Raw genomic sequence first — 22,599 nt, 5'->3', positions numbered from 1 at the left:
ACGCAGCGAAGCGGTAATCTTGCGGAGTTCCGCTTGCTCCTCCCTTCATGCGCTGCGATCAGTTTTCTTCGAGCTGCTCCTCGCACGGGGTCGTCTCCCATTGGGGTCTATACAAACTTGAAAATATGCGACATTTCACATATTGTTTTAGTTATAACAGTTTAACAATTGTAACCAGGAAATGGACATGGGCCGGGCATGTAGTTCGTAGACAGGATAACCGCTGATCATTAGGGGTAACTAACTGGATTCCTAGAGAAGGCGAGCGGGTTAGTGGGAGACAGAAGGTTAGATGGGCAGATGAGATTAAGAAGTTTGCGGGTATAAATTGGCAGCAGCAAGCACAGGACTGGGTTAACTGGCGCAACATGGGAGAGGCATTTGTACTTCAGTGGACGTAGTCAGGCTTATGAATGATGATGATGATGATGATGATGATGATGATGATGATGATGATGACGACGACGACGACGATGATGATCATAATGAACCATTGTTTCTAACACAGCACTGGCCCTTTTAATGTGTTTTTATTGAACTGTGCTCGATTTTGTAGTTTCTATTCCAAATTTTCATTTTGTATTTTGTTTTTCCTGCTGTAGGGCTGTTAATTAGTCAAGCTGTTTTAAAATCGTGCAGCAGCACTTAATCCGGATTGTGCTCAACCCCGATTGGCGCTAATCGCGATAATAAAGGTGCCCGCGTGACACCGCTGCGTGGCATCGAGATGACGTCCTCCATGATGATGCTTGCAGGAACACTTGTGTTGATGCCAGTGGTCAATTTGCGCGTTTGACGAGCCTCGTCCGAGGATTTACCTGAGTGAATGTCTCACGGGAAAAAAAAATATAAAAAGGTGATTTCTTTATCTTAGTTCAGAGCATTACAGATTGACCAGGTGCAAATTTCAGCCACCGCACCAAAAACTGGACAAAAAGCAGGCGGTCACGTGGCGACAGCTGCAGACCAAGACGTTCCCAAACCCGGTGATTGCCAAACTCTGTTACGCAGAGCTTTATGCGTGGCGCTGCAAGTTTTGCGATGCCAGGACAACCCTGGAACACATGTTATGGGAGTGCAGCTATGGTGTCGTCTTCTTGCGACACTTCGTGCAACCACAGTGATGAACACGTTGGCTTACGCGTTAAAAAGGTTAACTGATTCGCAATAGCTACGCTGCGCGCTTTTTACACTAGACGTATAATGCTCGATGTTTCTGCAAAAATAATTTTGTGATTGCCTGGTTCATTTTGCCTGACCTATTCAGCCAGACGGGGGCTCATATACCTGTTTACAGCTTCGATGTTCTAGGCCATTCTAGCTTTGGTAATCCGGCAGAAACAATGTAATCGCTATTGACTCTCACACATCGGCTTATTTTGACTCAACGGCTGGAGTATCCGCAAGGCGGATATCTCGAGTTTCTCCGAACGAATGTCCATTTGCGAGATAGAGTTAGCCACAGACGTAAAGTTTAGGTTGCGTTAAGGATTACGTTCCGTAAAGATCTGTGCATAGGGTGCGTATACTTCTTTGCGTTATTGCATAACCGAATAGAATCTGCGTATGCACGGGTCTTTACGGCGTTAACGATTGAAGTTGCCGGACCAGATTTACATGCATACAGTGTCCCTTTAGGATATCTCATGTGATTAGCACCGCAGAAGGAGAGAGGAAGTAGAATTGTCATCTCTCTTCGTATGAACGTAACCTTGAGACGGAAAGTGTACACGGCGGAAAAACGGTACCTGCAATGGCAACGCGTTTTTTTTTTTTTTTTTTGCTGCAAAAGGCATTGCATTCAAACGCGGCCCTCCACCGACGAGGACTCGCGGCTCACGCAAAGCAAATGCACTGCATGCCTTCTCTGAAGCAGCGGCGGCTTTCGTCAGCTAATCGTGGCCTTTCCTCAGTCAGCTACAATTCCCAATTGACTAGAATTCCCGGCTTCGTGCGTCATTCATCATATAGTGATTGGTCAGTACACTGGCATCGGCGGCCATTCCCGTTTGTGCATGCAGAGAGCTCAGTGGTTTCGGATGGTGCACGACTATAGCGACATTATAAAGCCCCCCCCCCCCCCCAACCCCTGCCACCCATTCTGTACGCTTACCGAGCCCGAAGAAGCTTTCCACGCTTAGTTCCGTGCATAACAGTCGACTCTCAGCACATAAAGGAGTTCGTCAACACACTCCGCTTGTTATAAGCCTTCCCTAAGGGGGGGGGGGGGGCGTTTGTAATTGCACGCGCAGAAAATTATTAGACTTCTGTGATTATTTTCTCGAAGAAATAAAGTGTCCCATTTGCGAGGATGATGCGGTAGTGGTACGATAGCGCGGCCGGTGGCTAGGAGCGGCTTCGGCTGGCGGTGCACGCAATTCACGCGGTGGGAGAGGAGCGGCCACAATAGTGGCGCGCGTTTCCCACGGAAGCCGGAGCGTGCGGCTGCCGCCCATCGCGTGCGCACTCCTCTCCTGTGGCATGTGCCACTGGCGGTCCCATTTTCATACGGAGCGGATGGCATCTCTTTACTGCAGAACGCGCCACGGTATCTGGTATACGCGACAGCTTGATCGGAAGGACACCCCTAAAGCTTATTTTCAAGAAACCCTTTAGTTTTACACTGAAGGAAACAAATGGAACTGGAAAGACTCAATTTTTCTTTTTACGATGTCGTAGTTTGGACATAACAGGCAACTACGGTAAAAAGATAACTTGCCGCTGGCATGGATCAAACCTGCGACCTTCGAATAACGCGTCCGATGCTCTATCAACTGACCTAAAGCAACGGTCAACCCCCCCATCCACTTTATGGGGTATGCACGGGCATTAAAGCCTAGGAGAGTTAGCACCGCCAGTAGCCATGACGGTGAGTTTGGAACACTCCTCACCTCAAAGGCTAGGGTTCTCCCTAACATATGGCACAACGCTTGGGTAACGTATGGTATAGTCTAAACTTGTGTCTCAAGTAAGGCTCGGCATCATCAGGTGTCTCTACCAGCGTTGTCCATCACGCATACTTCTCCGGTAGGCGGCGGTAACCCACCAAAGCGCGAACAGTTGCTGCCGTAACGGTGATGCGATGTCAGCACACAACTTTCGATGTACAGCTGCTCCAAGCATGAGAGTGCTCCCTGCAGAGTGTCCACGTCAGCACACACGCGCGCCCACACCTCCTCTCCTCCCCTCTGGGCCGCCGAGTGACGCCGCAAATCACGCGGCCAGTCGCGCCGCGTGGTCGTGGGAAAACTCCGTCGGCCAGGGCTCGGCTGAGTGTTTGCGGTGCGAAGAGTGTCGTCGACGCCACAGGTGCCGTCGCTGCATGGGGTCGACACGTCGGTCGATGGACGCTTGTGCTTTACTTGCATTGGCTTGCCAAGATAGGCAGCTGAGCGAGCTTCACACGGACGTCTTCGTCATGGCAGACATTTCGCCTCCATCGAAATGCGAACGCCGGGGTCAAACCGCGTCATTCGGTTCACCACTGTACTAACGCGGCAGCCCTCAAGAACAGTGCATTCAAGAGTTCTCTGATTGCGGTGCACCGCTAGAAACGACATGCTTTCTTCGCGGCTATTCATGACGTAGATAAGCAGACGCAGTGGTTAACGCTTGTCCTGCTAGTAAGTCTCACAGCTGCCACCACCGTCGCTGTCCTGTCGTTTTCGATTCGGAACCAACGTGGCCGTATGCTATGGTCGCTTGCGTGCGAATGCCTTGGTCATAAACTAGCATGTTACGGGGTATTTATCGAGAACCCGTAGTAGGCAAACGAGAAATCTCTGCTATTCAATAAGAATACCGTCAATAAGTGCCTTATCTGACAATTATTCAATTAACCTGACGCAATTAAGCAAAACACAAAGAATGGTTGGGCTTGCTTCATGCGATAGTTAGCGTCATGCATTTGATTGCGTGTCATCAAGCGTGTTTGTAGGCATATTTTTATGTCCCGAAACCACTATATGATAATGAGAGATGCCGTCCGCAAATTTGGCCACCTGGTGTTCTTTAACATGCACTCACATCGCACAGTGCACAAGCCATTTCGCCGGCATCCAAATACGATCTCTGTGGCTGAAATAGAACCCTCAACCTTCTGATCAGCAGGCGAGCCCCGTAACCGCCGCTGGATGGAACAGCCTGCATAGCTGAGACTAAGGCATGCGTCCTATTAACAACAAAAATATAACATGACAAGTCACGCCACAAATCGTACCATACCAAACCGCATGAAAGAGAGAAAAGGAGAGAGAGAAGGTCTTCGAATTCAAAGAAGGCGCCATATATATAGTGGGTGCCCCCTACTTAACGTTTGCGTGGTGTGTGTGTAAAGAGAAAGTGGTTAACGATTTAGAGCACTCGGTACACTACTATGGGAGAGCTGACAGTCGTCCCTGACGTTTGATGGCAAATAATAAAGCAAAGTACAATTCTCCAGGCATGAACTTCGCCGTTGAACCTCCGGGTGTCTCCTGGTGACCTTCTTCTGTCCATCAATTTTATTTCTTCTCTCAACGAATATTTGAACCCCCATCGTCAGGCCAACCAAACTGTTCTCAGTGAAATAAAGCGAACCAAACACCCTTTCTCCACTCTGCTAACTCATTAGACGTGTTGATGTCATGGCGGGTTAAGGCGTGGTACGAACTCTTTTAAAAATTTGCTGACGGCGAAAGAAGCACCGAACCTGCAGGCGTCACATTGCAAGCTATCACCACAATCGCAGGTCGCGCGATGCCGCCTCGAAAAAGGAGATTTCATCCTCAGTGAAGCATCCTCACCAAGAAATTATTGCCGCGTGCTCCGACAAGGGGAGATACCATCGCCAACAGCACCCGTGCGAAACCGAAACTAAAATTGCGCGCACCGCGCTCCCCCGTAGTTGCCTCTTATCGTTTTGCGTTGCCTCACGTTGGGCACGCTCGCTAACGGATCGCCTCCTCTCCCAAATCGGCAAGTGCGGGGCGGCCGCCACGCTCCCTGGCCATTATGCGGCGGCTGCCGAAAAACTCTTCCCACGGTGGCGTGGGAAAGAGGCTCCTCCTGCCGCCGCCTGTGACGACGCGTGTCCCCCCGGTCGGCTGCTGCTGCTGCACGCGTGCGGCGACGACGGGATGGACGTCCCGGGAGCCAGCGGGGCTGGCGAGGAGGAGGCGACCGGCGCTCCGACACGTGCCCGCGACCGGGCTCAGCATTCGGGAGTCGCGCACGCGACCGAGCGGACGTCCAGCGCGCGCGCCTAGCATCTCCCGTGCCGTCGGACGCCCGCCCGAACGCTGTTGGTGCGACGCCGACGAAATGTTTTCGTTCGGCCATTCCGGGACGAGCTCCGGTTCCGGCAGTTGCCAGCTGCTGACCAGGAAGAAAAGACGAGGCGTGAGTACAGCATCCTTCCTCTTGTCTGAGATCAAAACTAATCGGCTACGTGCAGCACTCGAAGCTATCTTCGAATAACCCTTTAGACCCGTATTGACAAACCAGCCTGGGCCTTACCTCATGTTTCTGTGCCCTCTACATGTGTTATAAAGGTACAAAAATGGTAACGAGGTAAATTATTACAGTAACATTGGTTCATGAATACTGGGCCCACTTTGTACATCAAGCACAATTAGGGCTGAGGTAAGGCTGACGATGGTTTGTGAGTAGGGGCCGTAAGTTTCGAACATTTCTAGTCTGTTTCGCTTGGTGAATTCCGAGTTTGAAAATTTGTTTCCTGCCGCCCTCTATGCGTTATTAGGAATACTGTAAGAACACGGGTTAACCGGGGCTTGTACGTGCACTTCTTTACGTTACCATGTTACGTTTACCATGGAGCGCATCAAATCTCGCTTCAAGCGTGGGGAGCTAGCGCGATGCCATGTGTGGGACCACTATATACGCGATTTCTCCCGGAAGGTGATTTTTCTGGTGAAGGTAATACTAATTCCTTGCCCATGGAATGTCGACGAGTGACTGGTGCTGCTAGTTGTCGAAGAATACACGTCCACTTTTCGTTAAGTTGATTCCAGCGTCAATGCCTGTTCAAGAATATTTTTCATCTAATCAAAGCATCCTTTGAACTTGATGGTAAACTTGATTTGCGTGAGCGATTACGAGAGCCACGTCAGTTGGCAGCTTAGCGCCCTGACGGGAGCCCAACGTGTAACTGCATGTGGAGAAACGTGTAGACAATCGTGAGTGATAGAGAAGCAATGCATGTAATAAAGACAGCGCGCTGGAATTGGTATATGGGTCACGATTCAAGTGATGTGCGCCAGGAAATAGCAAGAGGAAAGCACAGGTGGGCTGGGAGGTTTTGCATTGTAGCAGATTGTGTTCGGCAATGATTATGATTATAACCAGTACGCGTCATATCTTCGTTACTCGTACGACGCAGGCCTTACCTGTGGCGTAACTAGGAGTATGTGTGTGGGCGGTGGTGTCACCCTCTCGATGCAAGCACACGCATTTATGAAACGTATACGTGACTCCACAGTTGCTAGCTCTACTTGCAATCATGTGTGATTTGCTGACGAGCATCGTTCTTCTCTGCAGATAATCGAGAAGAGACGCCGTGATCGGATTAACACCTCTCTGACCGAACTCCGAAGGCTCGTACCCACGGCATTCGAAAAACAGGTAAGCGTGCACGTTGTTGCGATTTCTATTCGCTGTGGAGATGCGGCGATTGGTGTCTTGTCCCTCACTGTGGACGCCGATCGCAAACGCCGTTCACCGCAGGACGAAACTTTTTCACTGACTGACTGTCGCACGTAGAAAGAACCACGTAACAACTCTGCACCTTTGACCGACGTATGCACTTCGCACGAGGGCGGACGTCTCTGAGCGTAGCTCTTCTTCCCAGGAGAGCCGCGCGCATTCAAATATCGCTTGAATGATCAATGTCAAATGCGGTCGATTACTACGAGCGATAAATATACTTCACAAAGTGGTCTTGCCAGCGCATATTAAGGTTTCACCTTCAAGCCCAAGGCGGCTAGAAGGTGAAAAAAAAATCCCGTGTGGCTATACCATCAGCAAAGTCATTGGATATTTAGAGTTCACAAAGGTAGTTCCGCACATTATTTATGCTTTGGGCGACGATCATGATTGTGATAAATTATATAGCTCAGCCATTCGTAATGAGTTGGCAGCTTTCAGTCGCCCACTTTTTCATGCTATTCACACGGTGTGACGCCTAGTGCAATCGTACGCTTTTGCCACGAAATTTCAGGTGTTTTGACGTGACTCCTCGCGCGAATTGACGACTCAACTGGGTCTTTTACAGCGTATTTATTTGAACCGAACGTTAGTCCAAATGGAAAACTGTCATTGGCACGCGCTCTTTTCAGCCCCTTCTTCATATTCTGTGTCGCTGCAGCCAGAACACGTGCGCCGATTTGTCCGGCTTGGGGCGCAGTAACTCTGGTAGGGGAGATAACGAGAAAGGCAGAGAAGAAAGGCCGAGAAATAACAAAACAGATAGATGGAAACATATATACGAAAATAGAGAGAAATAACATACAGTAAGACAGAAAGAGAAGGAAAGAGAGAGAACAAGATATAGAAATGAAAGGAGGAGGAGAGGGAAGAGAGAGAGAAAGGTAGAAAAAGTGTGAAAGGAAGAATTAAAAAGGGAGAAATAGAGACAAAAAATATGTGTAAAAACAAAGAGAAAGAGCAATAAATGAAGAAAGAAAAATAGCAACACTGAGTTCCTCAGACTTGGCGTTACTTTAGTGCCAAGCTGCCTTAATTCCTTTCTTTCTTTCTTTCTTTCTTTCACTTCTTTTTTTTTCATATCTACCTAAAGCACTGAAGTGAGTCTTGTGGAATATACTTCACTTCTACTCATAATGCTTGCATTCGAATCGCCCAAAACCCCGATTTTCATCTGACCTTTATTACATTATCAGGCGGGTGTTTGTGCCGCTGTATTGAAAGCACGCTTCTCATCTCAGGGATCTGCCAAGCTGGAGAAAGCCGAAATTCTGCAGATGACAGTGGACCATCTGAAGATGCTGCACTCGAAAGGTGAGGATGATGTTTTGTGTCGTTCTTTTCGGTTCCATCAGCAAGTGATTCCTTCTCGAGGAAATAGCACATGTACCATGCTTTGTCGCATGCCATTTATGAATAACTGTCGGTGAATGGGCCAAATCAATACAGCACGGTTTCAAGGCAGTCAGCATTCTACTGCAACAAAGATAATCTTGTATGTTAATTTGTATGGTAGACTTGATCGAAATGTGGGGTTTAACATCCCAAAACCATATGCTTATTAGACACGCCGTAGTGGAGGGCTCCGGAAATTTCGACAACCTGGGGTTATTTAACGTGCACCCAATCTGAGCACACGGGCCTACAACATTTTCGCCTCCATCTGAAATGCAGCCGCCGCCGCCGGAATTAGATCCCGTGACCTGCGGGTCAGCGTCCGAGTAACTTAGCCACTAGACCACCGCAGCGGGGCTGTACGGTAGACTTAGCGCGAATACCAAGACGAGAGAAATGCAGGCGCAACCTTCTCTCGTCTGCATGCAGGCATGATGCCCGTAGCACAGAGGTGGCACCGAACACGGCTTCATTGTATACGAAAGTCCGCAACAGCTAGTGTGTCGCAGTCATGTCGCTAATTGGGACGTCGCAGAATAGCAGAGAGCTCAGCTCTTTGTCATATTCTAGTCACTGAAAGGTGCTATATTCGGGGACAACTTTCTGCAGCAATGAAGGCAAAGCTACGGGTACGGAGCTACTGCACATGTTGTCTTCCGCGAAGTAGTCCTGCTAGACTCGCTTTTCGAATGACGGCCCTGTTCAAATAATACGACAGCATAGAACTTGCTACATCTGCTTTTGTGAGTGAACTTCGTCAGCTGCATTTGCGGGACGTCGGAATCGCTGAAGGGTGACGTGCACTCACATAAAGGCAAGGACGCCATTTTGACTATGAGGTGCACCTAAAACGTGCGACGTTTTCAGGCGTGCAAAACGCGAAATTACGCTTCATAAATCATAACAAACATTATTAGCGCCTTGGTTCGTTCAGTGTCTCACGGCATTCTGTAGAAAATTGAGGACCATCTCCTCGAAGGGAACACTGATGGGATTCGAAGCAGCAGGTGTGCGCATAGTGTTTGTTGACCCGGTTGAAACAGGCGTCGACGCGAGTGCTGGAAGAATGATTTGAATCGAAACTCTGTGTCGTGTTTACTCGAGTAAACGTTTGTTTGAAACGCAAAGACACGAAGGGTGGCTTGGGTTTCGTTGATTGATTGATTTATACGTGAGGTTTAACGTTCGAAAACTCTCATATGATTGTGAGAGATGCCGTAGTGGAGGACTCCGAAAATTTCGACCACCTGGGGTTCTTTAACGGGCACCCCAACCTGAGCACACGGGCCTACAGCATTTTCGCCTCCATCGAAAATGCAGCCGCCGCAGCCGTAATTTGATCCCACGACCTGTGGGCCAGTAGCCGAGTACCTTAGTCACTAGACCACTGTGGCAGGTTGGGTTGGGTTTCGTGTAAGTTTCATCGCACTTTAATGAGCCGAAAGAGTAGACAGATTTAGTTGCGCGTCTGCTGCAGCCGTACGGACACAGCCTCCCATTGCGAATGGCTGGCAGGCTGCGTCAGTACGGCTGCTGCGGACGCGCAACTAAATCTGTCTAGTGTTTCCACTCGACGTGCGGCCGAGCATTGCGGGTGGTGGAGAGGATGAAGCGAGAGAGCAGCGTGTTGCAAGCGGGCGGAGGGGCAGGCAGCTGCTGCGGGTGACGAAGAGAGTGACGTCAACGCGCCGCATCGTCTTGACCTACCTGGCACCACACCAACACCTGTGACGAGGATGTGCGGGACAACGTTACACAAGCTTGTCAAAGGGCTGTTTCGCATCTAAAATAAAGTAATGTTGTTTTTCATGATTTTCGCGCTGAAAACATTGACGCATTTGTGGGGCTATATTCTTCAGCGGTGGCACACGCCCACTTTGGTTCCGTAGCCTTCCCTTTATGGCCACAGAAAGTTGTGCCCGAGTAATGCTATAGTTTATTATTGCCTACGATGGTACATCCGATGCGAATAACCATCTCATACAAAAAGGAGGGGGGGGGGGGGCATAATCGCTTCACTTCGTGAAATGAAACACCGTCCACGTAACACAATTTTGCAGTGTCGCTGAGTAAAATTAAACGAATTAGCAGATTGGAAACTTGCACGATACGCGAGGACTGGATTCCCACGCTCTTTGCTCGTGAATTAAGGCAGTCACACCGCATTCGCAGGCTATATCGAAGGCCACTTCCCGATACACTTCGATGTTTTCCAACTGCTTTGTTGCGTGACGAAGCTGCGCCGCAAATATGGAATCGGCTCAGTTTTCCTGCTCTTCGCTGGCGCTCTAAATTTCGAGCCTGGATGGTGCAGAATAATAAATAGACAAATAATAAATCAGTTAGAAATTCAACTCACTTTTGGAGTGATCAGTGACGCCTTGTAGGAACAATGGAGGGCTTTACTGATCGGCGGTTAGGAATGATCAATAACGAGATAGTACAAGTAACGCTAATAATAATAATAATAATAATAATAATAATAATAATAATAATAATAATCGGCTTGGTTTTACGTGCCTTAACTACGACATTATTACAAGAGACGCCTTGGTGGAGGGCTCCGGAAATTTAGTTTGCCAAAGTTTCCTCAAGTAGCAGTCGAAGGTGCACGGGCCTCTAGCATTCCGCTTTCGTCAAGTACAACCGCCGCGGCTGCGATCGAAATTGCGAGATGAACTACAACGGCACAGTTTTGAGACAACTTTCGTTTTGCCTGTTCTAGCGTGTGCTCCAAATATGTATTCGTTTTGTAGGCGCTGGGGTGTTGGCAAATGGCAACAAGTGCTCGACTGCGTCTGTACCCTTACTGAAGTTGAAAACTGAAGTTTATTTGACCACAGTGTTTACATTTTTTACACTCGTCCATGTAACAATATGCAGTGTGGAATGCGAGAAAAAAGCTGTGATATAGACACAGCTTTACTATAGCCCCAGCACTGCAAGACAGAAAAAGCATTCGTGAATAGACACAAGTAAATACGTGCATAGTTTGAATTTTATTTATACAGTCGTTGCCTGCGATGAAGAGGTCGAAAGGCAAGTGCGACTGACAGAGCTCCCTTCTACCCTGACATTGCTCGAGGGTGGACGTAAGCAGTAGAGCAATGCAAAGACAACAAAGATGCTCTAAATATATGCAGCAGGCAATCAAGTGTAAACGAAGTTAAGGTAGTTAATTTTTATACATGCAATAGTACAATGCTCAACAAGGAAAAATTTATAATGCTAATCAGCTAGGTTATGAACACAGTATAAACTAATAGGAAAAAATTGTGAAAACGATTTTAAGCGATATCAAAAATGTGAGAAAAAGCGCATAGCGTACAAAGGGTGTCAAGAGGTAATTATTAGTACACTAATACCCGTGTCCCACGGGCATAGAAAATGACATTCGGTAGCGAAGGCATTTAGTTCCCGTATGACATTTGCTTCGGCGGCGTTGCTACACGTCCAAAGCAAATGACATTTGGCTTGATGATGTCGATCGCAGCACCTCCTCGTGAGCATTGGGTGAGTAGCAAAAAAAAATTAAACAAGCGTTTACAAGCTTCATACACATCAAATAATAAATAAATGTATAAATAAGCATATTACGCTGCCGTCAGACTTCGTATGTTACTTTGTTTCTCGACGTTTCAACCGACCATGTAGCAACTTAAGCCAAAGCTAGTCAGATCCGCAGCGTACAAAATGGCGCCTGTCGCATTTATTTTACAGCGTCTACCAGATGAAAATAAGTTTTAAGCACTTGTTTAAGTGATTTGTGTGAATAAAATACGCAAAAAGTTCCGTTCCAGTCGAACCAAATGTCGTTTCATACAATTCCTTCATCAGCTTTGCCGTTGAGAGTGCGCATTTCTTAGTCGAATGAGTTCTGGCGATGGCATTAGGTGACGAACGGCATTTGGGCAAAATCCATTTCGTTCATCCGCGTGGCACCACGCGAATGACATTCAATCTGAAGGCGTTGAGAAGTGAATGCTATTTTCTCTGCCCATGTGTACAAAAAGAAATAACAAAGGTATAATAATGATATCGTTCCAAAACCACGGCTTGTGAATGAGAGACGCCATAGAGGGCTCCAGTAATTTTGACCGCCTCGTGCTCTTTTGACGTGCAATAAGTACGCGGGCCTTGAGCGTGTATAAAAAAAGAAAATGCGTAAACAATCGAACTCCTCTCAGAAGCACAAAAAATATAAAGAAACAATATCAAAACGAAAAAAATATTTGAATCTGCGGATTCTTATGCTACTTTTTTCGCTTCGTTTTTCTTTCCTTTTGGTTTATGTCAGTAAGAAAGACAAATAGATGATTGGATACGTCCTGTTGCGAAAGAAAACGCGATCCCTCTAATGAAAAGCTCAGCGTGTGTGGCAGTGCTTGTTCGACACCGAGGAGCCTTCCAATAATTACAGTGACTAGTATACAGATCTAGACGAAGTGCTGCGCTGTGAGCATGCTATGACGGCAATATTGTTATTTTGCTTTGTTCATTGAAGCTAATCCTACAAATGTTCATTGAGCGAGTAAGTTGGCGTCTCATTGAGCTCACTTAAAAGGTGATTTCAGATTTCGAAACAAGACTATAAGAAAAAAATCACAGCATATCCATGGCGTGAATGATGATGAGTGGGCGAAGCTCCGGAGGAAATTATCGATAAGCCGTGAGTCTTCCGCGTAATTCGCCCAGTCGATCATCATTCAAGACGTGAGAAACGCTGTGTGTCGTGCCGCTTGGGCCTCCCGCTCTCATACGGCAGGATCTTGTCGGCGCCACCGCGCAGCTTCACGGCATGCTTGTGCCTCGCGCGCTCGCCCATCGGGGTTCCGTCTTCGAGCGCGAGCCGCCGTCGCCTTGCGCGCACGCCGCTCTGCAGCCTTGCCCATCCGCGGACCTTCTGAACGCGCGCGTGCGCCAAAACGGCTTTTTATTTTACTACTCCGCGCCCCTTAGCGTACAGCGCCGCCGACAAACACGCGATCGCCAACGTATTCGTGTGACGTCATTTCTATTTTCTTGCGCGCTCGCACATAAGGGTTTCGTCTTCGAGCGCGAGCCACCGCCGCCTTGCGCGTATCATACTAGAAGTAATGTCATCTATTTTCTTGCATTTTCAGCGTATATGCCTTCGTTATATGTGCAAGTACCACCCTCTAACGACCGCTTCAAGACCTAACGAGAAGTGGCTACATACACTATACGACGGGACGCACGACCCACGCCTTAAGAAGCTTCGCCCCTGAAAACGAGCATGTCAAAACTGTTGACTCCCTACAATTTTCCCACATAGACGGCTCTGAAGTCAATAATCGAGAAAAGTTAGTTCGCTAGTTTTCTTAGTTGGTTATTTCTTTGTCACTTTAGCTGCGGCAAAAAATATCCGCCTAGACGTAAAGTTTAGCGCGAAGACGAAAACAGGAGTTTTTATTTTAAAATCTGTGATTTCTAAAAAAAATACAACCTGTGAATTAAGTTGGACAACGACAAATTATGCCTAGATTTTGCCTACTAGTAATATATTCGCTAACGTTTCCTCTTATTGACAGTGTCTATAGGTGATCGACGTGTAAGAACTACTCAATATATACATATATATATATATATATATATATATATATATATATATATATATATATATATATATATATATATATATATATATATATATATATATATATATATATATATATATATATTAATGTCACCTTGCAAGTGACCCACCGCGGTGCCCTAAGCCCTAATGGTCATGGTTCTCGACTGCTGAGGTCGTGGAACCGAATCCCGAATGTGATGTGGTAGCCGCATTTTCGATGGAAGCAAAAATGCTCGATGCTGTGTACTTAAATTTGGGTACACGTAAAGAACCCCGTGGTGGAAATTTCCGGAGCTTTTCACTTCCCGGTGTCCTTCATAAGCATATCTTGGCTTCAAGAATTATCATTAGTTCTTATCTCTTTTAAAGTTTTGCAGGATTTGATCATATATAGCCTTGGCGTGACGCCGGCATATATTGCACCGGCTGTTGGATCTCTCGTGGCGTCTCTCGGAACATTCGCTCAGCGGCAGCGAAACACTTGTCGCAGGCTGTTGCAGGAAAAAAAACTTTAAAAAAAGCGCCCTATTCCCTTGCGATGCATTTTAATGCCGCGGAGTCGCCTATAGACTGGAGCGCTTTCCCACGCTTGATCCGCTCCTCGGTCAGTGTGCGTAGCGTGTGAGTTTTCGGGTTGCGTGCGTGCTCGACCACTTCCTTGAGAACGCCGCCGTGCAGATAAAAGAGAGGCGCCTGACCGTAATTGGGTCTTCTGTTCCTCGAGCTGAAGGAGAGAGGAGGCTCAAGCCACTGTTTGTCGCGGTTCAAAGAGGCCGCTACTCTCGACCTCACTTTGGGGGGAATTAGTACAACCGAGCTTATTCCGTCCTCCCGAGTCCGTTCTTTCGAGAGCCTGCTAATCAGTATGAAATTGTTGAAAACTGGCTACCAGGGAATGCAAATAAACATGCATACATGAACGCGCGCTGGGTTCCCCTTCGGGGTGGGGCGAAGGTTCATCGCTGCGTCCCCCTCTTCGTGTTAGGTCAATGTATGCGGCGGACTTTGGGCCCCACCTCCTGAGTGACAAAGACCCCCCCCCCCCCCCCGTGCTCACGCCTATGCACGTATACACAAAAAGAATGACGTTGTACGCATGGGTGAACGCTGTACTTTTCAACCGTGCTTTATTGGAATTTACGTTGCTGCACTCGACTTCTCACGCATGTGAATTGCTCTCATGTGTCACGTGGCGTGGGTAGTGACTGCAATGTGCATTCGCGAGAATTCGGCGATGCAACTTACAATAAAGCACAGTTGAAGGTGCAGACCGTGCGTGTTCTTTTTGTGTATTCGCTGGTACTCCGTCTTCACGAGGCAACAACTGGCTGAACTGCTAGATGGCGAACTGGTCGAGCATGACGGCTAAAGATTGCGCTTGTAAATCGGCCTGGTTGAGCACAACCGAGCTTTTTGAAGTCTGAACACCTTCAGGAGTGAGGAGGCCCGTATATAATGTCACCATCAAGAAATAGCGACAAATGCCTGCGCATCTGTCGGCTCTGGTCCCTAAGGAAAAGTTGCTGTGGGATCCTTATGTTAATCACACATGCTTAGCTGCCTTGCGCTTTATTGGTATACCACAATAATCATGTCCTTCCTACCAAAATCAAACTTTTGCTTGTTCAATCTCTGTTTATGGCACGGGTTATATTATTTCCAGCTTGTTTGGGGCACTGCCACGTTCACAAATTTAGAAAAGGTTTATATTCTACAAAAAAAAGAAACTTTACGCCTCATTTAAGCTTTACCCAGAGATTACGCTTCTGCGCAGCTCTATCAGATACTGCTATTCTAAAGGTATTTAGCCTCTATAAATTAACCCGAATTCTCCGATGTAAACACGAAATAAAAAAAATATATCCATGATTAACGAAATGGCAGAACTAGCTGAATACGTTCCTATATATATATCCTTTGAGGTTGATGGAAAAATTTAAGGTGAAGTCCTCTCACACTAATCACGGTGCCCAAATGTTAAGAAATACTTTACCCTCTGTTTTAAATGTTTTAGCACGAAGTGATGTTGACATTGATGTGTGTTGTAGGTTATGAGCTTCTAGCGTTTTTCTAATTAATCTTGCATCTGGTACGTGTTTCAAATGTAAAGTAGCCCTTCACAATGTATTCTGAGTGCTTTTTTTTTCAAATGCTGATGACTCTCTGCATGTAACAGATGTTTTTTTTTATTTCTTTTTATTCCACAAAATGTGTGTACTGCGACTGCGTGAGGCTGGACTGTAACCGGCTAGGAAGCGTAGTCAAGCTCTGTCGAGCTTTTTCTTCCCATGCCCTCTGTTCTTCGAAGTAGTAAATAAATGAAAGGAATGAAGGCGCGCACTAAGCACGCGATATCGCTATCACGTTCAACTTAAGAACCGACTATTTTTTTTTAACCCTTTCGGATTATGGTCCTCGTCAGAGTATACGGGATGCTGCTCGCGTGCTCTTTATATGATATGCCCTCGTGCACAGGGCAAATTAGGTATTGACTATAGGAGCCGAACGAGAACACCTCCAATCGGTGCCCGTCCGACACTCACTTCTTGTGGGTCTGTCCTGTTCTCGCGATGGTATTGGAGAAACACAAGAGATGCAGCATTACCTCACTGGAGGGAGACATGCACCGTGCCGCCCCCTCAGGCCGACGTCAGGCGAACTGTCAACCTTTTATAGAAGCTTATGCTCGAGGTCAGCTTGTCCAGCAAGCTATGAACGTATGGTTTCTCGTATATTTTTTCCCAGTATAGATAATTGAATTTGCTTTAAGCATGCACTGAGCCATCTTGTTAACTTTTTTCTCTCCCTCTTGTTCTTCTGGCGGCAGGTGTGGATGCATTCACGTTTGACCCGCACAAGTTCGCCATGGATTACCACTCCATGGGCTTCCGTGAATGCGCAAGCGAGGTGGCCCGCTACCTAGTGGCCATTGAGGGCATCGACCTGCAAGACCCGCTTCGGCTGCGCCTCATGAGTCACCTGCAGTGCTATTCGGCACAGCGAGAGCTGGCCGCCAAGTCGTCCTGCTGGAGTCCAGCGAGTCCAGCGGCTCCTCACTACCCGACCTCCAGCGGCTCTCCCCAGGCGTCTCCGGCCACAGCGGTGGTGGAGCAGTACGCCTCGGGAAACGAGCCGCCGCGGCTTGAGACCAAGGGCTTCCGGCAACACTTGCCCGTGGCCACCAGGACGACGCACATGCCCCTCACGCCCCCGACGGCGAACGTCATGTTGCCAACTGCGGCGACGCAACAGGGGGGAAACCAGTACTTCCACGGCGTCGCTGCCGCCCATTTCTCTCCCATGACTCCCCCGACGTCGTCGACGACGTATGGCTCCGACCTGTCCCCGCTTTCTGGTTCCGGCGGCGTCAAACCGTACAGGCCATGGGGCAGCGAGATCGCCTACTGAATGCTCGAAATTCCGTGTCCGCCTTCGCGGCTGCTTTCTATAGGACAAAGCCTGCGGGTCTCCTCCTTCACCGTCCTATTCCTGTCAATAGCCATCGGACGTCGCCGTGAACCAGCAAGAGCCTCGCTCGATCAAAGCCATGTGCGAAGTTCTCAGAAATACTTTGCTCACATTCATGTTTCGCCGGGCGGAAACCTCAAGTGTGGCACAACAGCAGTTTGAGAGGTGAGGCTCGAAACTGGCGTCGACAGCAAGCAGACGCCGAAAGCCAGCGTCCCGACGATCTTGAGCGTATACACTCTGTGGAGAGATCATCAGACAATACTTCATGCAGCGAGATGTGTGAACTGAGGACATGGTTATCCGGTCTCGTGCGTGTTGTACTAGTCCGCAAAATGTCATACATGTGAACTTGGCGAGAACGATGCTTGTCAGGCGAGTGCACCTTTTCAAAGGAAGAAAAAAATGCGTTTTCATGGTGCCAGACAAGGGAAGCCGAAATGAAAAGCTGTAGTCGCGAGAGTACTCAACCATTTGTGGCCCAAATGGTTGAAAAGTCACGCACCACCTCGTGGCAGTGGGTGAGAAAAGCTTTGTAGTGACTGCTTTTGACACAACACGTTCATGCTTGACACAAGCACCCGCCCAAAAGCTGTCAATGCCAAGTTTTTTTCCTGCCACTATTGAGAATTGTGGAAGATTTAGGCACGAATTTTCATCCTAATACCTGTGATATATTTATTTTCAAGAAGACTCGAGCTCGCGGTGAAAGAAATCGGTCCTAAGGGAGCAGCCAGGGTATAAATAATCTGCTATTTGCTAGTCAAATGTGTACAAACCGCAGCTATAAGCGAAAGACCATTATTTATCTCCGTAACATACCTGAAGTTTACGCAAACACGCAGTAGCCGAGTAATAAAGGTTTTATATGTCAGCAATCGCGCTGGAACCCTGCAGTGCGGCACATAAATTATTCTTCTCAGCGTACGCTTAGATGAATAATATTCTCACGTGAGAATCGGGCAAGTCCACAATTAGCTGTCGTTTTTTGTGCAGGGCTTGTGGCTACTAGAGCAGGGCCTGTCACCTCTCTGGCTAAGACGGCACATACAGTCACTGCATTTTCAGAGCTAGTTAATTTTCCTACCACATTTATTGCGCTGTGATAACGGCAACCGTTCAGCGCACGTTTTCCCAAGTCCTAATAATAGTTAATCAGTGTGGTACTTCGTGCGGTCAGCTTGGATATCCCCGACGAGAAATCTAGACAGTCAGCAATCAGATATACAGAGGATGAACTTGAGTGCATGTTTATTAACACAGGCATATTACTATCGGTGAACGATTATCTTAGAGGCTGTGGATATGTGAGGCCGAAAGGATGCACATTTGAACAATTCCTCTCATTGAGCTGCCTCATTAGTATTTTCTGGCCGAGCTATATTGCACTGGCACCGGTGCTTCGAACCACCACATGTAGTGTGACCTCACTGGCACCGTCGGTATGACGACCAACCGCGTTTCGAGGCTAGCCAATGAAATCGTGCAGAGCGGCAATAATAGCGCTTTGAAAATGTCGTTTAACTGCGGTCAGTGCACGTGTTCGTCATTATGCGATGTGGAAAGGTGACGATAATGTTTTGGTCTAAAGTTCAGACACCAAACTCGGTGAAGGCCGTTGTCTTGCATTGATAGTGCCGTAAAACATTAAAATGGAGCTGCAGAGCGTGACTTGACGAATTCGTGATGCCACAATGCAAGGCGTGACAGTCCGCCGCGTCTCCTCACTGCACGCCCAAAGAGTACATGTACACGTTACAGCGCGTTAGGCGTGCACATGACGCGTCGTAACGTCTGGTTAGGGCTTAATTCTACGACAGGTGTAACTTTCTGAGAACGCCGTGAAGATAGTCATCTTTTAAGAAGTTACTTTTCAAGGCAGTGAGAAGAGATATGTCAAAACACAGCCATCCGCTGTTTTTGTGTTGCCTGCACTGCTGCCCACTCGTTGCAATCGGGGGCCACGAGCAAGGTACATGCCTCTTAAAGATTTTTCTTTGTGAGTGAATCGCAGATCGCATTTGGTATTACACAAATTTCGAGCGTTTCGACTGCTTGGATCTCACGAGCTCACTCAGTGTCTGGAGCGCAGGCATCGTGCAGTCGACTTTTCCTGTGTGACTTCAGAGGCCGAACACATGGCCTAGTGGAGAAAAAAAATGAAATGATGAGGCAGGGTCACTGAATATTCCTCCATGCATGAATGGCCGGGCCTGGCCACTCGTATACTCGTTGCAGCGCGTTGCTTTTTGACGCGGTGGTCACGTGATTAGGGCGCGCGGCTACCTCTGGGGATGTGTGGCTACGTGAAGTTGCGCGCGCTCTCCCTTGATAGCCAGGGGGTGCGGCACCCGTCGAAAATCCACGCGCTGCAACGGGTGCATGCATGGGGTCAGGCCTTCATGGCCGGGATACACGGGGGGCGCCAACGCCGGTGAACTTACAGTCCATGCCCTTGTCTTCGGAATTTCCAAAGTCTCAGAAACAAAAACCCGTATCCGTTCTTAATACCTTGTTTACTGGCGGTCCCTGATCTTTGTGAAAAAATGACCGCCGCCTATCGCGTATTTTTGGGAAATAGGCTACGTATATTTACACAAAGCTCTTTCGCTGCAATCGTCCGTGTGAGTGAATTTCAAACAACCTGAATGCTGAATGGAGCTAGAGAATGTGGCCAGCAAAACCTTCGCGAATTTAGCCTCAATTACGCAATAAGTGTGTTTCGCATGTCTCAGCTGATGAGCTAGCTGAGAAGCGCCTTTGTCCTCGAAGTTGCCCCGAAAGAAATATTTTTGTAGCAGATTATAGCACTGCTAATGGTTTTGATGAATAAACAACTCTAGTCTTCTATATATTGTTGCGAATGTATTTACTACTTTAGAGTAGAAAAGTACTCCAGCAGTCAAGATGGCAGCCGTTGTGTATTTCGAACAGCCCAAAAACGTCGTCGTCTTCTTCTTCGCACCGCCCGCATAGCTGCATAGCCGCGAACCCGCAACATCGACCTCCGGCGGCGAAAAGCGCCGACCCGGCGCTTGTTAGCAGGTGTTGGACGAGATGTACGGCTTGAGGCGAGCGACGTGGACGATGTCGGAAGATGTGGAAGGTATCGAAGGGTTTAGAGGTGCTATTTCATAGGTAACATCAGTTACCTGCCGTAGCACACGATAAGGTCCGGAATACTTGGGTAGAAGCTTTTCAGCCAGACCAACATGTCGCGACGGAGTCCACAGAAGAACGAGGTCACCTGGACTAAAGTGGACGTCCCGATGGTGGCTGTCATAGCTACGTTTCTGACGGAGCTGCGAGTCCGAAAGGCGCTGGTGGGCAATCTGACGGGCTTTCTCCGCGGTGCTAATAGCGCGGCGAGCATATGCTGTGGACAGGTCGGTAGGGTTGGGTACAAGCGTGTCGAACGGCAATGTCGGGTCTCTTCCATACAAAAGGTAAAAGGGAGAATATCCAGCAGTGTCGTGGCGTGAGCTATTGTAAGCGAAAGTGACAAAGGGTAGCGCAATGTCCCAGTCACGATGATCCGTCGACACGTACATGGCGAGCATGTCAGTGAGTGTGCGATTCAGACGTTCTGTGAGGCCGTTTGTTTGAGGATGGTAGGCCGTCGTAAGCTTGTGCTTGGTTGCACAAGAACGAAGTAGATCGTCAATTACCTTAGATAAAAAGTAGCGACCGCGATCGGTGACCAGTTGACGAGGAGCACCATGATGTAAGATGACGTCTTGAATCAAAAAGTCGGCGACATCTGTAGCGCAGCTGCTTGGAAGAGGTCTCGTAATTGCGAAACGGGTCGAGTAATCTATGGCGACGGCGACCCACCTGTTACCGTCGGTAGAAAGAGGGAAAGGGCCCAGCAGGTCGAGGCCGACACGATAGAAAGGCTCGGCAGGTACGTCGATCGGTTGAAGGAGCCCGGCGGGGTGTACCGCTGGCCTTTTGCGGCGTTGGCACGACTCACAAGACCTAACATAACGTTGTACAGAACGGTAGAGGCCGGGCCAGAAAAAGCGTCGGCGGACACGGTCGTACGTTCTGGCAACACCAAGGTGGCCAGCCGTTGGTACATCATGTAGTTGCTGAAGTACGGTCGAGTGCAAATGAGTGGGTATTACGAGTAGTAGTTCGTTTCCCACATGGTGCATGTTGCGGCGGTATAAAATGCCGTCTATGACAACGAACATGCGAAGCGAACTGTCTGTACAGCCTGTGTTCAGGCGGTCGATTAGCTCGCGTAGGGACGCGTCACGCCGTTGCTCACATCCCATGTTGCCGAAAGCAGAGAGCGAGGAAATACAGATGGACGCGTCGTCGGTTACTAGATCTGGAGCGTCAACGGGGTACCGAGAGAGGCAGTCGGCGTCTTGGTGTAAACGGCCAGACTTGTAAACCACTGTGTATGTGAATTCCTGGAGGCGCAGAGCCCAACGAGCAAGGCGCCCCGTTGGATCTTTGAGGGCTGAAAGCCAGCATAGAGCGTGATGGTCAGTGGTAACTGTGAAAGGCCGGCCATATAAATAGGGGCGGAATTTACCAACTGCCCATACAAGCGCCAGGCACTCGCGTTCCGTAATAGAGTAATTGCGTTCGGCAGGAGAAAGGAGCCGGCTGGCATACGCAAGAACTCGATCGTGACCGGATTGACGCTGGGCTAAAACCGCGCCAATACCGTAGCCACTAGCATCAGTGCGGACCTCGGTTGGAGCAGACGGGTCGAAGTGGGCGAGAATCGGTGGCGTGGTCAGAAGTGTTATGAGCTGGGAAAAGGCCGTGCCTTGATCAGGACCCCACTCAAATGGTACATCTTTCTTCAAAAGATCAGTGAGGGGGCGTGCGATCTCTGCGAAGTTTCTGACAAATCGTCGGAAATATGAGCATAGGCCCACAAAACTTCGAACGTCCTTGACACAAGTCGGTACAGGAAAATCCAGGACAGCTCGGACTTTGTCGGGATCGGGGCGGATGCCGGAGGAGTCAACGAGATGCCCTAGAATAGTAACTTGGCGATGCCCAAAATGGCATTTCGAGGAATTAAGTTGGAGCCCAGCCTCTCGAAATACTGAAAGAATTGAGGAAAGGCGCTCGAGGTGAGACTTAAAGGTTGGGGCAAACACAATCACGTCGTCCAGATAACACAGGCAGATAGACCATTTAAAGCTGCGCAAAAGCGTGTCCATCATCCGCTCGAACGTTGCCGGCGCATTGCACAAGCCAAACGGCATTACCTTGAATTGGTAGAGACCGTCAGGCGTTACAAAGGCGGTCTTCTCCCGGTCGAGGTCGTCCACGGCGATCTGCCAGTAACCGGAGCGTAAGTCTATCGAAGAAAAATAGGTTGCGCCATGAAGGCAGTCCAGGGCATCATCAATACGAGGAAGCGGGTAGACATCCCTTTTGGTGACCTTGTTTAAATGCCGATAGTC

The 22,599-nt window shown here is 48.5% G+C and overlaps 1 protein-coding gene across 1 annotated transcript; it reads left to right on the top strand.

The window, feature by feature from the left end:
• The first annotated feature begins 5,126 nt into the window (after positions 1-5,126).
• Hey (Hairy/E(spl)-related with YRPW motif) lies at positions 5,127-20,016 on the top strand. The gene is made up of 4 exons (XM_037424810.2): positions 5,127-5,379; positions 6,538-6,621; positions 7,944-8,016; positions 16,524-20,016. Exons 1-4 carry the CDS (start codon positions 5,302-5,304, stop codon positions 17,102-17,104), a joined length of 816 nt encoding a protein of 271 aa, XP_037280707.2. The 5' UTR covers positions 5,127-5,301; the 3' UTR covers positions 17,105-20,016.
• Positions 20,017-22,599: the final 2,583 nt, after the last annotated feature.

Source organism: Rhipicephalus microplus, chromosome 5 (genome assembly GCF_043290135.1).
Source record: "Rhipicephalus microplus isolate Deutch F79 chromosome 5, USDA_Rmic, whole genome shotgun sequence".
Lineage (NCBI taxonomy): Eukaryota > Metazoa > Arthropoda > Arachnida > Ixodida > Ixodidae > Rhipicephalus > Rhipicephalus microplus.
The sequence above is the reverse complement of the archived record's forward strand: the minus strand, read 5'-3'. Positions and strand labels throughout refer to the sequence as shown.

Bases quoted from the DNA above. Each gene is read 5' to 3' on its own strand.
- Hey (XM_037424810.2), top strand. From the start codon at position 5,302: ATGTTTTCGTTCGGCCATTCCGGGACGAGCTCCGGTTCCGGCAGTTGC. The intron at 5,380-6,537 runs GTGAGTACAGCA...TCTTCTCTGCAG, and splicing joins CCAGGAAGAAAAGACGAGGC to ATAATCGAGAAGAGACGCCG. The intron at 8,017-16,523 runs GTGAGGATGATG...TTCTGGCGGCAG, and splicing joins GAAGATGCTGCACTCGAAAG to GTGTGGATGCATTCACGTTT.